The 14,973-nt window shown below is 37.9% G+C and overlaps 1 protein-coding gene across 4 annotated transcripts in view; it reads left to right on the forward strand.

Moving 5' to 3' along the window:
- BRWD1 (bromodomain and WD repeat domain containing 1) overlaps window positions 1-14,973 on the forward strand; it is a 118,038-nt gene that overhangs the window by 85,321 nt on the left and 17,744 nt on the right. For all 4 annotated transcript variants that reach the window (XM_036072653.2, XM_036072650.2, XM_036072651.2 and 1 more), the window contains exons 33-39: window positions 807-879; window positions 2,039-2,077; window positions 3,655-3,801; window positions 4,415-4,567; window positions 7,412-7,578; window positions 11,991-12,214; window positions 13,696-13,860. In XM_036072653.2, the coding sequence (XP_035928546.1) occupies window positions 807-879; window positions 2,039-2,077; window positions 3,655-3,801; window positions 4,415-4,567; window positions 7,412-7,578; window positions 11,991-12,214; window positions 13,696-13,860 (968 nt within the window). The remainder of the gene's footprint in view (window positions 1-806; window positions 880-2,038; window positions 2,078-3,654; window positions 3,802-4,414; window positions 4,568-7,411; window positions 7,579-11,990; window positions 12,215-13,695; window positions 13,861-14,973) is intronic.

Genomic DNA, 14,973 nt, shown 5'->3' on the forward strand with positions numbered 1-14,973 from the left:
ATGACTTTGCACATGCTTGCTTTCACTGGGAGATGAGTTTGGAAGAGTAGGATGGGAAACTGACTTGGAAAGTGAGATCTGAGTTTTAACCTAATCTGTTCAAGTGAACATTCTTTGTCACTTTGGACAAATTACTCAGCCTGTTTCCTTCAAAATTAATGAGTTTTGCTGTATGATCTTTAATGCCTTTTTCTACTATAGCCATGCAAATTGTTGGAAAGAATTACGTATTGGAGAACATGGTTATTTATAAACTGTGCCATCATTTTCACCATCAGGCTACACACTGGGAAATAACTGGTTCTAGTCTATCTCACTTTGCTGGGATGAATCCGCCTCTTGCCCGGATGACTTGGACTTATTTCCCTTTCTCCAGCACTTTCATTTTTTTCTACGTCAGAAAAATCACATACCCATTTTCATCTTCCTTGTGCCTAGACATTCCTACTTTAGCATTCCTTCAGCCATGTTCTTGGTACTCGCTATATGAATATATTATTAGTGATGATGTGTAGGAAAACTCATCTGCACATTCATCCAGTTGAGCTCATGTATATACTATTTCTGGATTACCAGCTTAATGTTTATACATACATAACTGGGCGGTGGGGGGGGCTTGCTTTCAGTATTCTAAGATGGTCAGTTGTTTCCACAGAGTGTAGATTAAAAAACCCCGGTATTCCGCTGCTTGAAATTAGGCATGCAAACTTGGGGCACTGTTTATATCTTAACCTGCAGTTTGAATTTTTGACAACAGTAGTAATTACATCTGCATACTCTTAAAAACGTGAAAAATTGTTTTTTAGGAATCAAGACTGTACAAATATCTCAGAACTTTCTAACACTTCTGAAAATGATGAGCAAAATGCCGAGGATTTGGTATGAAGTTTGTCTATTTTATAATGATTTTTGTTAATTTCAAATGGTAACTTAAAAACATTGAGTGAAGTAGAAAATATCAGTTCTCACTGTATTCCAGTGAACTATGAAAACTATTTTGATAAAAATATATATATTTTTTTATTTTATTATGTTAGTCACCATACAGTACATCACCAATTTTCGATGCAGTGATCCACAATTCATTGTTTTCTTAACAACCCCCAGTGCTCCATGCAGTACATGCCCTCCTTAATACCCATCACCGGGCTAACCCATCCCCCCACCCCCCTCCCCTCTAAAACCCTCAGTTTGTTTCTCAGGAGAGATGACGCATGAGAGACTGTGGACTTTGAGAAAAAATATATTTCTTAATTGTCTAGATGTTCAGTGAGGAAATTTGTTTTAACCAGTAATTGCTACCAAATAAACAAAATATGTCTATATGAATAACATAGCTGCGGAATATGTTCTCTACTTTTGCTAAAACCAATATCTGAGAGTTGGATTTAATTGTAATTAAAAATTCATGAACTTTTACCATGCTCACAGTACCCACAAGTTCTTCACTCAAGATGGTATTGAAGTTTAAGGCAGCTATCAATGGTGTTGAATAATTTCACTTATACAGAATCAGGCAGGAAGTTGCAGGAGTTGTAGGAAGGATATTCTTTAAAAACACTACTCATGTCAGTGTAGTGTCAATTTCTATGCAAGCCCTTATTGTAATTCACTGATTTTCATGCTAATTTATATTGGAATAAAAATGGGTATACAAATATTTGATTTAGAGAATAAGAAAATGTGTAGAGTAGGAAATTCAGGAAATGTAGGAGATGGTTTCTAGAGTTTTATGGGTAGAGGTAAAACACAAATTTAAAGTTGCGTATGCATGTTCTATTTAGGTCATGCACAAAGCAACTTTTTATAGCTATCTTTTGGAATTACTGCATGTTCTTAGGGAATGTAAGGGGTTATTAAGAATGATTGGTTTGTTGGAGTCTGGGTCCCACAAAGGTCATCTGACAGGGTCTGCCTTTTGAGATTTTTGTAAACAAGTTAAAACCCTTGTAAGACCTAATGTCTTTGATATGCTTTTAGATTATTACATTTCTAATGAGAATATTAACACTTAAGCTGCTCTGATTTTTATTCCTAGGATGATAGTGATCTTCCTAAAACATCTTCTGGAAGGAGAGTAAGTTAATCTGCCTGATTGACCTTTGTTGTTTACTTATTCTGTGTTTTAAAAGCAATCTAAGGGGGCGCCTGGGTGGCGCAGTTGGTTAAGCGTCTGACTGTTGATTTCGGCCCAGATCATGATCTCAGGGTCATGAGATTGAGCCCTGGGTGAGGCCCTGTGCTGAGCCCTGGAGCCTGCTTTTAAGATCCTCTCTCTATCCCCCCACCCCACCCACGCCCTGCGAGCATGCACATGCTTTCTCTCTCTCTCTCTCTCAAAAAAAAAAAAAAAGCTTAACATTTTAAATGTTATCCAAATGCTGCTTAAATTTAAGCTTTTTACCATATTAATTTTCCTAATACGCTTGCCCCAAATAACATTGAAGAAGTTAGACTTGAATTATTGTCATCTGATTGTCATTTTCATATAATTTCATTCTTAAACAGACTCCCAGGTGTTTAGTATCTCTTTAGTATTTGTTTGCTGTGGCTGCTATAGCAAATTACAAATCTAGTGGCTTAAACAATTTTGAAAAATGGTGTTGGGGCGCCTGGGTGGCTCAGTTGGTTAAACATCTGCCTTCGGCTCAGGTCATGATCCTGGGACCCTGGGATCGAGCCCTGCATTGGGCTCCCTGCTCAATGGGGAGCTGCTGCTTCCTCTCCCTCTGCCTGCCACTCCACCTGTTTATGCTCGCTCTCTCTGTTAAATAAATAAAATCTTAAAAAAAAAAAAAAAGGTCTTCTGTCAGCGGTTGGACATGGGTCTCTGTGAGCTAAAATCAGTGTCAGCATAGCCGTGTTCCCTTCTGGAAGCTGTAGGGTAGAATCCCTTTCTTTGCATTTTTCCAGCTTCTAGAGGTTCATGTCACCTCTTTTATCTTCAGGCCAGCAGCTTGAAGTCTCTGGCTCTGACTCTTCTGCCTCGCTCTGTTTTGTTTGTTTAAGATTTATTTATTTGAGAGAGAGAGAGCGAGCGTGCACAAGTGGGAGGGGTAGAGGGAGAGGGAGAGAGAATCCCAAGCAGACTCTGTGCTGTGTGCGGAGTCCAGTGCAGGGCTCAGTCTCATGACCCTGAGATGACGACCTGAGCCAAAACTGAGAGTCGGATGCTTAACCAACTGAACCACCCAGGTGCCCCTCTTCTGCCTCACTCTTAAAAGGACCTTTGTGATTCCTTTGGGCCCATCCTGATAATCCAGGTCAGTCTTCCCATGTCAAGATCCATGTCTTTAGTCAAGTCTGCCATGTAAAGTGACAGTCATGAGTTCTTGGATTAGGATGTGGGTATCTTTGGGGAGCCATTAATTAGCCTACCAGGTTATCCCAGGTGGTGCTTCATATTCTGTGAAAATATTCTCTATACTTGGGAGATAAGTGGTGGGATGAACAATATTTTCAGAGTAAAGGGTGTGATGCTATTGGGTTTTTACAGAAAAGTGGGTTTCTTCCAAGTAGGCAGAAAATAAGAGTAGCCCTATTATTAAAGTACAGAAGACAACTCACTTGGATTTTTACCACCATACTGTGCCATATCACTCTGTTAAATTTTCAAGACTGAAAAAACTTTTAATACTGTAAATGTGTTTTTAGGTCCATGATTGGAAAAAAAGGAGCATCAAAGCGACCAACTATGTTGAAAGTAACTGGAAGAAACAGTGTAAGGAACTAGTGAACTTAATTTTTCAGTGTGAAGATTCTGAACCATTTAGACAACCTGTTGATTTGGTTGAATATCCAGTAAGTTGTCATTGTTTGAACGTTTGGGCCTTTTCTTGTTTTGTATAGAGATTGGGGTGGAGGTATTTAAAGTAAACTTTAATGAGTAAGATGTCTTAGCTTCATGTTAACTTTGTCTCTTACCACTGAGTGGAAGAGTTGTATTACACAGTTTTTCTTGAATCTATAGACACCCTTGTAACTTGGGCTGAGACTTCATCACTCCCATCATAATGGGAGGATTCTACATGGTTATTATCTTAGTAGGGCCAGCCCCAGGAAAACTGTAAATTGGATAAAAGCATCTGTATTCATTCCTTCAGTATGGGGTATGGGAAATAGCCTTAAAAAAAAAAAAAAGATTTTAAAACACAAATTTACTCTAGGAAGCTTGGAAACTATGTAAGAGTGTAAAGAAGGAAATAAAAATCATTCCACGTCCTACCAAGTATATCATTTTGGTATATTTCTTGTCTTAATGTCTGGGTCTCTTTTTAAAAATTATGGATGATTCTTAAGGTCTCCTTCTAATCTTTTTCTTCTCTCTCATTTTGAATATTTTAGAGATCTGTGCACTTGCATTTCTAAAAGTAGGAATCAAATCTTTGAACTAATTATTGTTTTTAAAACCTAGGACTACCGAGATATTATAGATACTCCAATGGATTTTGGAACAGTAAGGGAAACTTTAGAAGCAGGAAATTATGACAGCCCTTTGGAATTTTGCAAAGACATCCGGTTGATATTTAGCAATGCAAAAGCATATACACCAAACAAAAGATCAAAGGTAATTTTAAAAGTGGTTATCAGAGGAAAAAGTGCGTAATCTATGTTGATGGTCATTTTCCACTTGCTGGTAAATGTTGGAACATTACAGATAAGTGAAGAGAGAGACCACTGGTAAGAATAGCGCTCTGCCGCTGCCCAGATGTCTGCAGTTGGTCCCTTAAAGCAATTCACGTTTACCTTTCCTGAAGTTGTATAAACAAATGGGAATTGGTGGGAGTGAGGCTGCCGGTGAACTTGATACATAGAATGAGAAAAACCTGTGTTTTCATACATGTAGGACTCTTGACAAGTGGATTAGAAATTTACTGAGAGAGGCTGGAAGGATATTACAAGCAAGCGAAGGAAGATCTGAAGCGGGGGTGGGACTGCTGGCGCTATACTGATATTTCGGATGCAAAGAGGAAGCACGTGCGCTATCTGGTTATTTAAGAACACTAGGAGAGAGGGCATCCCTGAAGTATTAAAAAATTGGATAACTTTTCAAAATTTGTTGAAGCATAATAAATGTACAAAAGGGTACATATACTCTCAGCGATTTTTCACAAATATCACAAAACCCTTGTAGCCAGTGTGTGTTGGGTAATTGAAAACACAGCAATGATTTGAGAAGATCTTAAAGGAAAGCACTTGCTTAATATTGTGGCACTTTGTGATCAGTGACTGTCACTGCTAATTAACCATTCTGCCTTAATTTCACTTTCTCTTCATTATTTATTACCAGACTCCCTGTGTTATTTTTAATCTGAGAACTCTTTCCTTGCATTCAGTATGCAAATTTAACATCAATTTAAACATCACTTTAACATCAAGTCTTTTTTCCAAGCTTGTGTTATTGTCAGTATTCATCATCAGTAAGACACTTTCTTTCCAGAAAGAAAATAAATCTCATTCGTGCCTCTTTCCCCTTTTATTTTAAAATACATATTTGAGGATATATCACACAACTCAGCCATTTAAAGTGTACAATTTATTGGATTTTTGTGTATTATGTTATCAGAATTTCACAGTTATGGTTAAACATGTGTAACATAAACTTTATTATTTTAACCACTTTTAAGGGTACATTTCATTGACATTATATTCACAGTGTTGCTTAGCTTTCCAAAACTCTCTTGTCAACCCACACAGAAGTCCTAACCGCCGAGCAGTAACTCCGCACTCTCTCCTTCTCTCAGCCCTTGGTAATAATGTCTCCTCTCCTTTGTCGGTACGCATCTGCCTATTCTAGATGTTTCATGTAAGTGGAATCACACAGCATTTGTCCTTTTGTGTCGGGCTTCTTTCACTCAGCAGAACATTTGAAAGTTTCATCCATGTTGTAACGTGTATGAGAACTTTATTCCTTTTATGCCTGAATAACACTCCATCGTATGGGTATATGACATTTTGTTTATCTGTTCATTTCCTGCTGGACAGTTGAATTGCTTCTGCTTTTTGGGTATTGGTAATGCTGTCATGAATATGGATCACGTCATCTGTGAAGAACGATAGTTTCACTTCTAGCTTTACAATCTGATTTTTATTTCTCTTTTTGTCTAATTATTCTGGCTAGAATTTAAAGTGCAGTGGTGAAAGGAGGCAATCTTGTCTTACTCCTCACCTCGGGGGGAATGATTTTCCGTCTTTCACCGTTGTATATGATGATAACTCTGGGTTTTTTTCATACATGCCCTCTTTTCATTTTGAGGAGCTAATAATTTTAGCACCCCTTTTTGTTAAATGTTTATGTTCAATTCAAATGTATCACTAAATTTTACATAAAACCTAATGAGAAGACAGATAATATGAAGAATCAGAGGTTTCAAACTTAATATGATTAAGAAAACAAATCACTTTTAAAACTGGTGACTTACACTAGAATTCAGATTTGAGGGAGAAGAATAAGTTTAAGATATATACAAAATACTGGAAATAGTTGTCAAAGATCATTTCAAAGATGAAGTGGGATTTTGAATTTCACATATATTGTGAATATGTATATGTGCATATATATTTATAAAGCATATAGGAAATTCATGTATCCCAAACCCTTTTTTTTTTTTTTTAAAGATTCTTTAGTGTTAGTCTCTCCACCCTTCTGCCCAGTGCATCAGAGTGATTGATACGTAGCTTTTGAACATTAGACTTTTTAACTTATTTTCCCAGAATGATTGTGAATGAGTCGAGAGTACTTCCTGTAAATACATAGCTATACCAAAGTTAATTACAGTAGCACTTAACATCACACTGCTTGAATTCTTTGAAAGATTTGATACTATTTAATTGTAAAAACTGTTTAAACATAGTCTTTCACATCTATTAAAGTTCTAGGGCCTATTTTCTTCTCCTGGAGGAAGATAAGATAGCCTTTGGTCTGTAATTCATGTTTAGATCTGGGTGGCAACAGAGGCCGTCACATTGCAAGTTGGAGACCAGGGTGAAAGTGCCTTTGTTTCCTCATCCCAAGGAGACACTGCTCTTTTGCTGCCTAATAAATAGCAATCCTAAAACCCACCAACTTCTCATCTGACTTTGAGAGAAGGGGACATTTTTTTGGATTTGTACATGTAAATGTGAAAATGTGAAAAGCCAAATGAAAACTGTTGACGTGTAGACATCAGTCCCAGATTCCAGAGAACTGCTTGATTTAAAACGATTTTCTTTTCATCTGAGAGGTGTATGTCTGATGCTGCCTGTTTCTTGCAGGTGTCACTGAAGGAAGGGGGGCAGTGGATAAAGGAACAGCTGTTGTCTGTAACAGTGATAGAATAGATTGCAAGTAGTCTGTGTGTTATACATTTTTTTTGTGAAAGTATTTTAAAAGGTATGTTGTAGTTCTAGTTTTGCTTTCATATCCTTGCAGATTTACAGTATGACCTTGAGATTGTCTGCCTTATTTGAAGAAAAAATGAAGAAAATCTCCTCTGATTTTAAAATTGGTCAAAAATTCAGTGAAAAACTTCGAAGAAGCCAGAGGTTCAAGAGACGGCAGAATTGTAACCGTGTCAATCAGGCTAACAAAAGTATCAGGTGAATTGGTTATTGCAGGCTTTGTATGCAAATAGACAAATTTCAGGTTGTGATACTTAATTTTATTATGCTAAAATGATCAGGAGTACAGTATATTCAGAAAGATTAGTTTTTTATGGCTTAAAAGCACTGCATATAGAGCTACTGTAGAATTTGTAATTAGGTAAGTTTTAAAGCATTTAATGAAAATGACAGATTTAAAAAATCTTAGGATTAAAGTATTATTTATTACGTAAGAAGCTTTGTTTTAGTGCAGAGAGTAAAGTGGTTACTTTGTTTGACCGTTGAGCATTTGACTGTGTAAGGGAAATATCAAAGAAACCTTATGCACCCTATTTTTTTCTGAGGATTGGTTGTAAAGAAATATAAAATGCAGGGCTTATTCTCTATCAGGAATTTAATATTACGTTCTGTCTTTGACCGTGTAGCTTGCATTAATATCAGATTTCCAGGTACTTTAAAGTGTTGCAATGTGAAAATGGAGTAATTCAGTGTTTAGTCTGTGTCCAGCCTCCTTTTGAACATGCGCTGAACCATGATGGGTGTCTACCTGCGAGTTTGGGGATTAAACTGCATCTCAATTCAGAACTGTCTCCTTCAGATTCATACTATTGATTCTCATAAGAAGTTTGTTCTAGGCTTAGCTTTCTCCCTTCCTTTTTTGTGCTATTGTTGTCAGATTACGTCTTTATATGTTATGGTTTATCTAGTTTTCCTTAACATTGCTTAGGAAAAGAATAAAGTCATTTATACTATTAATTGTATTTACATACGTGATTACCTTTCCCAGTAGTTTTTATTTTTTGTGTGGAGTGAGTTACCCTCTGGTGTCCTTTCTTTTCAGCCTGATGTCCTTTAGTGTTTCTTATAATGTGCTAGCAATTCATTCTGATTGGTTTTTGTTGGAGACTAGTTTTGCTGGATATAGACTTCCTAGTTGACAGTGTTTGCTCCCTGTCCCCCGCCCACACACATCCTGAGTGTTGCCTTCCACTGCCGGCTGACCTCCGTGGTTGCCCAGGAGAAGTCAGCTAGTTGGGCTCCTGACGTAGCACAGAAGGAATGGGTTTTCTCTTGCTGCTTTGAAAATTCTGTCTTCATTTTGCATCTGACTATAATGTGTGTAGGAATTTTTCCAGCTTTGTAGAGGAATGTTTTTCATCAAATCTGGGTGGTTTCTAGCCATTACTCAGATTACTTCCTGCCCCTTCCCTCTCATCTGCGGGCCCCTCCTGTACATACGTGGATGTGATGGATGGTCTCCCACAGGCCTCGGAGGCTCTCTCCAGTTTTCCTTCTCTTCCTGTTCTTCAGATGGGATAATACTCACCTACCAAGGTCAGGGATTCCTGTACCAGCTCACATCTGCTGCTGAGCCCGTCTCCTGAATGTCTGTTTCAGTGATTGTGCTTTTCAACTCCAGAATCTCTGTTTGGTTTTTTGTTTTTTGTTTTTTTTTGTAATTTCTGTGTCTTTCATGGATATTCTCTGTCATCTTCCTTTTATTCTGTAAACATTATTTCATTTGGTTTTTCAAATGTGTTTATAATAGTTGATTTAAATATCTTTAGTTCAACATCTGGGTCCTTTCAGAGACTGTTTCTGTTGCCTCCATTTTTACCTGTATGTGGGCAAACTTCCTTGACTCTTGGTATGTCTTGTACTGTTGTGTTGGAAACAGTACATACTTAATAAAATAATGTTGCCATTCTGGAAATACCATCTCTTCAGGTTTTCTTATTGCTGTTTGTTAACATATTGTAGAAACTCTGGATTCTGATCCTTCTCCCTCCCTCAGTGATGGTGCTTGTTGCTGGTTTTGTTTAGTGAGTTGCCTAAACCAGTTCTGTAGTCTGTCTTTCCTGCAGTGTTAAGCTACCGAAATCTGCTTTTTAAAATAACTTAAAAAAAAAAAAAAAATTGGTGGGGCAGTGTTCCTGGATGTCTTCCCTAACTTAGCATAGCTCAGTGGTCAGAAATTTGTGCTTACACACTTTAAGTAAGCCTTCCACCCTTTTCTGAAGAAGGTCTTTGTGTGGAGTGGGGCAGACTTCACCTTCTGCTTATATTTTTCCAGGCATGAGTCTCAAGGTCTGCCAAGGACAACTAGATAACAGGGCTCTCCTTGAGTACGTATAGAACCTTGAGTATGTGTAGAACCTTCCACATCCCCAGGAAGACACTGGAGCTTTTCAGAGACTCCTGTGACTGTCTCATTCCCTAGATCTCCTTTGAATTTTTGGCTGCGCTTCTGTTGGCTCTAACCAGTGTCACAGCTTAGGCAGCTATGTGTTTAGCCTGGCTGGATTGCTGACAGTGAGTTTGGTGCCCTTGGGCAGAGCATGCGCTGCTTGGTGAACCTCCCAAATCAGGCCAGCTCCCTTTGCCTCTTCATCCTGGTCCTCAAGGCTGTGCCACAGAATTGGGGTGTACATGACTGGGAGGAGCCCAAAGTTAAAATGCCAAAAACTCCAGTCAAGTTTTTTCTTAGATTCAGAAGGTTTTCTTGAATAAACACTTTTTAATTTGTTAAATGCCTGTGATTACTTTCCAGAGTTGTGAAATGACTTTTTTGGATGATTTTGCCAGTTTTATCTTTGCTTTTTGGGTGAGAGGATTTGCCAAAGTCTTCCTCGCATCCCTGCCCCCTTGTTTAGAGTAACAGAGCTGCCCTGAAATAGGAGGTAAACCTGTGCTCCTTAGGTAAATGACTTTGTCCTGTTCAGCTGCTTTACAGCCTGTAATTCAGGGACATACATCACGAAGTACTTACTATGTGAGTCCTCCCCACTTTTTTTTTTTCCCCCAACTTTTAATTCTGAAATAATTTCAGAATTACAGAAAAGCTGAAGAATAATTGAAAGAACTCCTTTATACTCCTTACCTGGACTCACCAATTTTTCATAGTATGTTACATTTGCTTTATCATTGCTTTATCTATTTGTTACATGTTTTTCTTCTAAATCATTCAAAAGAGTATTTCTGACATCCTACTCCTTTACCCCTAAATACTTAGTGTGGATTTGCAAAAAAAAAAAAAAAAAAAAAAATTCTAACCACACCTTATTGTTTTTCTACCATTGACCCAATAATGTCCTTAGGGCAAATTTTTTTTCTAATCTAGACCCAAAGGGAGGATCTTGCGTTGCATATAGTTACTGTTTCTTTAGTCTCTTGTTTAAAAAAATATTAACTCATTTAATCACACAATCCTGTTTTCCATTTTTTTTTTTTTTTTTAAGTAATCTCCACACACAGTGAGGGGTTTGAATTCACAACCCTGAGATCAAGTCACAGGCTCCACTGACTGAGCCAGCCAGGCGCCCTTCTTTAGTCTTAATCAGGAATTTTATTTTCAACCTTTGTCTTCTTAATTGACATTTTTGGAGAGTATAGGTCATTTATTTTATAAAATGAACCTCAGTTTGGGTTTTTCTGTTATCGTGTGAGTTTAATTTTTTCGTTTAATTATTTTAAAAAACTCTCTCTTTGAACCAATGAAGAGTCTAACAGTTGAGAAAGACATAGGATAAAAGGGGACCAATCTTATTCCGGAGGTATTTACCACTTGTTTTCTGTTTAAAATGAAGATTATGATGAATATGAGCATGTAATTATTTCTTTTTGTATTTATTGGTCTGCCCTTCAGTTGATAGTAATGGAAGTTAATATTTTGACATAAGAAGCTTGAAATTTCTTGATGACAAAAGAGCTGCTGCTTTAAAGAACCTTGTGGTTGTCTTTAAGCTCAGATTAGATTCTCTTAAAAGCTCCTTTATCTTGTTGTTTTAAACGAAAATAGGATTATTCATCATGAATATTACCCAGATCTGTAAATTAAAACCAAAGACTGTCTTGTCCTAAACTTCTACTTTTTCTTCATAATCCATGGCTCAGGGACCCAACATGGTGAACTAGTTGATACTTAGAAGTAAACAGATTGGTCGTAGAAAAAACTACCTTGTTCTGATCTCTTTTTTTGCCTCTGTTCTTACTGTTTAGGTTTTGTTGCTTTCTCCTCTTAATTTTATACAGTCTTTAGGAACATATAAATAGACGAGAGAGAAAATTGTGTCTTACTGAGACTCAGTTTTGTAATATGAATGAATGCCGGTATTACAGAAACGTTGGCTCCTCTTACTAGCATTTAATCCAAAGAGCTTATGGTATTCAGTCTGACACTCTGTAACTCTGTTCCTTGGATCATTTGTTCATTACTCCAGTTTGGAATAAAATTATGTCCAGGTTAGAGTAAGAAAATTAGTCGTAATCCATGTCAGAATAAGATGTTAACAATGAATATTTTAATGTTTTGATCATAAAATTATCCTCAGGTTAAGTAATAGTACACTTTTACTCAGGCATTCTCGGTTTAATTAGATTTTGTTTCCTTTGTTTCTCTCTTTGACCAGAAATATCAAGCAGAAGCGGTTAAAGTCTCAGACAAAAGTCATTCCTGAATTGGTAGGTTCTCCTACCCAGTCTACCTCCAGTAGGGCCGCTTACTCTGCGAGCCAGAAGACAAGTGCTAGTGTTTCTTCAGGGGTGACGTCTGGTGACTCCTCAGACTCAGCGGGATCGTCAGAAAGAATGAGAAGTAGGCCTGTCACTCTACACAATGGCTCTACGTTATCTGGTGAGACTATCCAGCACTCACATGTGTAGCCCTGCCAGTTACTGTGGGTTCAGAGGAAAGAATAAATGAGACTGGCCTACCAGTTGAGGAATTTACAATTCAATGATAGAGTCAGAAGTAACAAATACGCAGCAGTTAACTATATGTTTGATAAGTGCTGGTCTTTGCAAATGGAGCAGCCACATTCTATGCATACTTGAATCTTCTACATTTTAAATCATGGGATATAAATATCACACTTTGTATGCAAAATATGCTTTTGTTTTTCTTTAAAAAAAAAAAGGCATCATCATCATGTGAGCTTAAAACTGGATGGCCTAGTAAATTCTAAGCTCTTCATGTTCTTGGCTGTTTGGTAGTATAACCACAGCTGATCGTAACCCTTTGTTAGCATTGTGGGAATGAGGCTGTGGTGGGTGTATACTTCCCTGTTGCTCTGAGTGATTTTGGTGACTTGTGATGATAGTGTAAAAATTACTATAATTTAAAATAATAGGACCAAAGAGGTAGAATGCAGCCACATAGTAGAGTGGCAAGCCTTACAGAAGAGTCTGGATTACTTAATTGGGTCCCTTGATGAGTAAGGGAATCACACGATGAATTCTGCTTCAGGAAGATCAGTCTCACTTTGGCAGTAATATGCAGGGAAGGGGAAGAATCTAGAAACTGAGTCAATGTGCTGGGGAGTGGAATGGAATAGAATAGGAGCAGTCAGAGTGGCAAATGGCAGAGCAGTTTCAGAGGAAGAAACACGACTTGGTGACTGGTGTCCTTCTAACGCAGCCACTTTCTTTAATGCAGAGTTGGGGTTGTTTTTGTGGAGCAAAATTTTATCTTTTAGCAACATGCTCCCGCTCACTTTGATGAAACTCTCATTCTGTGATATGTATGTAAGGGTGGAGTGGACGAAAGAGCGGGAAGCTTCTCTGTACCATGTTCGCCCTGGAGCATGCCCTCATTCAGTGAAGTAGTAGGGAGAGGTGACCTGTACTGTTATTTTTTCTATCCCTCCCTCCCCCTTTCTGGTAGAATATGGGAAAATGACCTCTTGAGCTGAAAGCATGTGTGGTACCACTGTGCTGTTACAGGGGTTATTAGCAAGAGGCCTGAAAGTGTGTCCACTGACGTGAGATGAACAGGGGTTGTCTTTCCTACAGGAAATACCGGTCTCATGGGATAGAAGTGGGGGCTGATTACATTTTTAAATGGAAGTTTATGAAATATGTAAACTGTATTTTCTGAATCCAACTCAGGATTAATATGCTCCTTTCAGAAATAAGAGAACAAACTTGATTTGTAATGCTGATTACCTACTTTTGAATGCCAAAATTTTATGAGCTGGTCTTTGAAACAGTTTTTAAAAATATAAGCTCTTCTAAGTATTTTGAGCATCTTCTTTTAATCTGTTGTTACGAAACAACTGCTTGTGTGTATAAAGATAGAATATGTGTGAAGAACTGTTGATGCTTTGTTTTTCTTAGAAAGTGAAATGGAAGATTCCTTAGGTACCTCTTCATCATCAGCTTCAAATAGTTCAGAGGAAAGCAAAGAGAGTTCAAGACCTCGTGAATCTTCCTTACGTAGTGGGCTGGCCAGAAGCAGTAATCTCAGGGTGACCAGAACCAGAGCTGCTCAAAGAAAAACTGGTAAGAGACTCAGTGTTTGGTACTTTGGAGGAATGTATATCAAGGGAATCCATAAGCTAAGCATGGAATGGTTTATTGTTTTAATGTATCTACTACATATGGTTAAATGTCCTTTTTAGATTTTTTTTTTTTTAAGATTTTATTTATTTGTCAGAGAGAACACAAGCAGGGGGGACAAGCAGGCTCCTCACCGAGCAGGGAGCCCGATGCAGGACTCGATCCCATGACCCTGGGATCATGACCTGAGCTGAAGGCACATGCTTATACCGACTGAGCCACACCCAGGTGTCCCTCCTTTTTAGATTTTTTAAAAATTGAGATATAATTGACATACAATATTCTATTTCAGGTGTACAACATAATGATTTGATATTTGTATACACTGCAAAATGATCACAAAAAGTGCAGTTACCGTCAGTTACTGTACATAAATTTTTTATTTCTTGTGATGAGGACTTCTAAGATTTACTCTTAGCAGCTTTCAGATATGCAAGAGTATTAACTATATAGTCATCATGCTGTACATTACATCCCTATGACTTATAACTGGAAGTTTGTACCTTTTGATCTCCTTCACCTCCCCTCCCCCACAAATCTGTTCTGATCAGTGAGCTTAGTTTTTTGGTTTGTTTTGGTTATTTTGTCTGTTAGGTTCCACATACAAGTGAAATCACACAGTATTTGTCTCTCTCTGTTGACTTATTTCGCTTAGCGTAACACCTTCAATGTCCATCCATGTTGTCACAGATGACAAGATTCCATTCTTTTTCTTTTTTTTTTAAGATTTTATTTATTTATTTGACAGGGAACACAAGCAGGGGGAGTGGGAGAGGGAGAAGCAGGCTTCCCGCTGAGCAGGGAGCCCGACGCGGGGCTCAATCCCAGGACTCTGGGATCATGACCTGAGCTGAAGGCAGACACTTAACAACTGAGCCACCCAGCCGCCCCTCCATTCTTTTTTATGACTGAATAATATTCCATTGTATAGATACACCACATCATCTTTTCCATTCATCCGTCGATGGGTGCCTTGTTTGTTTCTGTATCCTGGCTTTTGTAAGTAATGCTGCAATGAAATTGGGGTGCAGATATCTTTTTAAATTAGTGCTTAGT

Source organism: Halichoerus grypus, chromosome 1 (assembly GCF_964656455.1).
Source record: "Halichoerus grypus chromosome 1, mHalGry1.hap1.1, whole genome shotgun sequence".
In the NCBI taxonomy this organism is placed as follows: Eukaryota; Metazoa; Chordata; class Mammalia; order Carnivora; family Phocidae; genus Halichoerus; species Halichoerus grypus.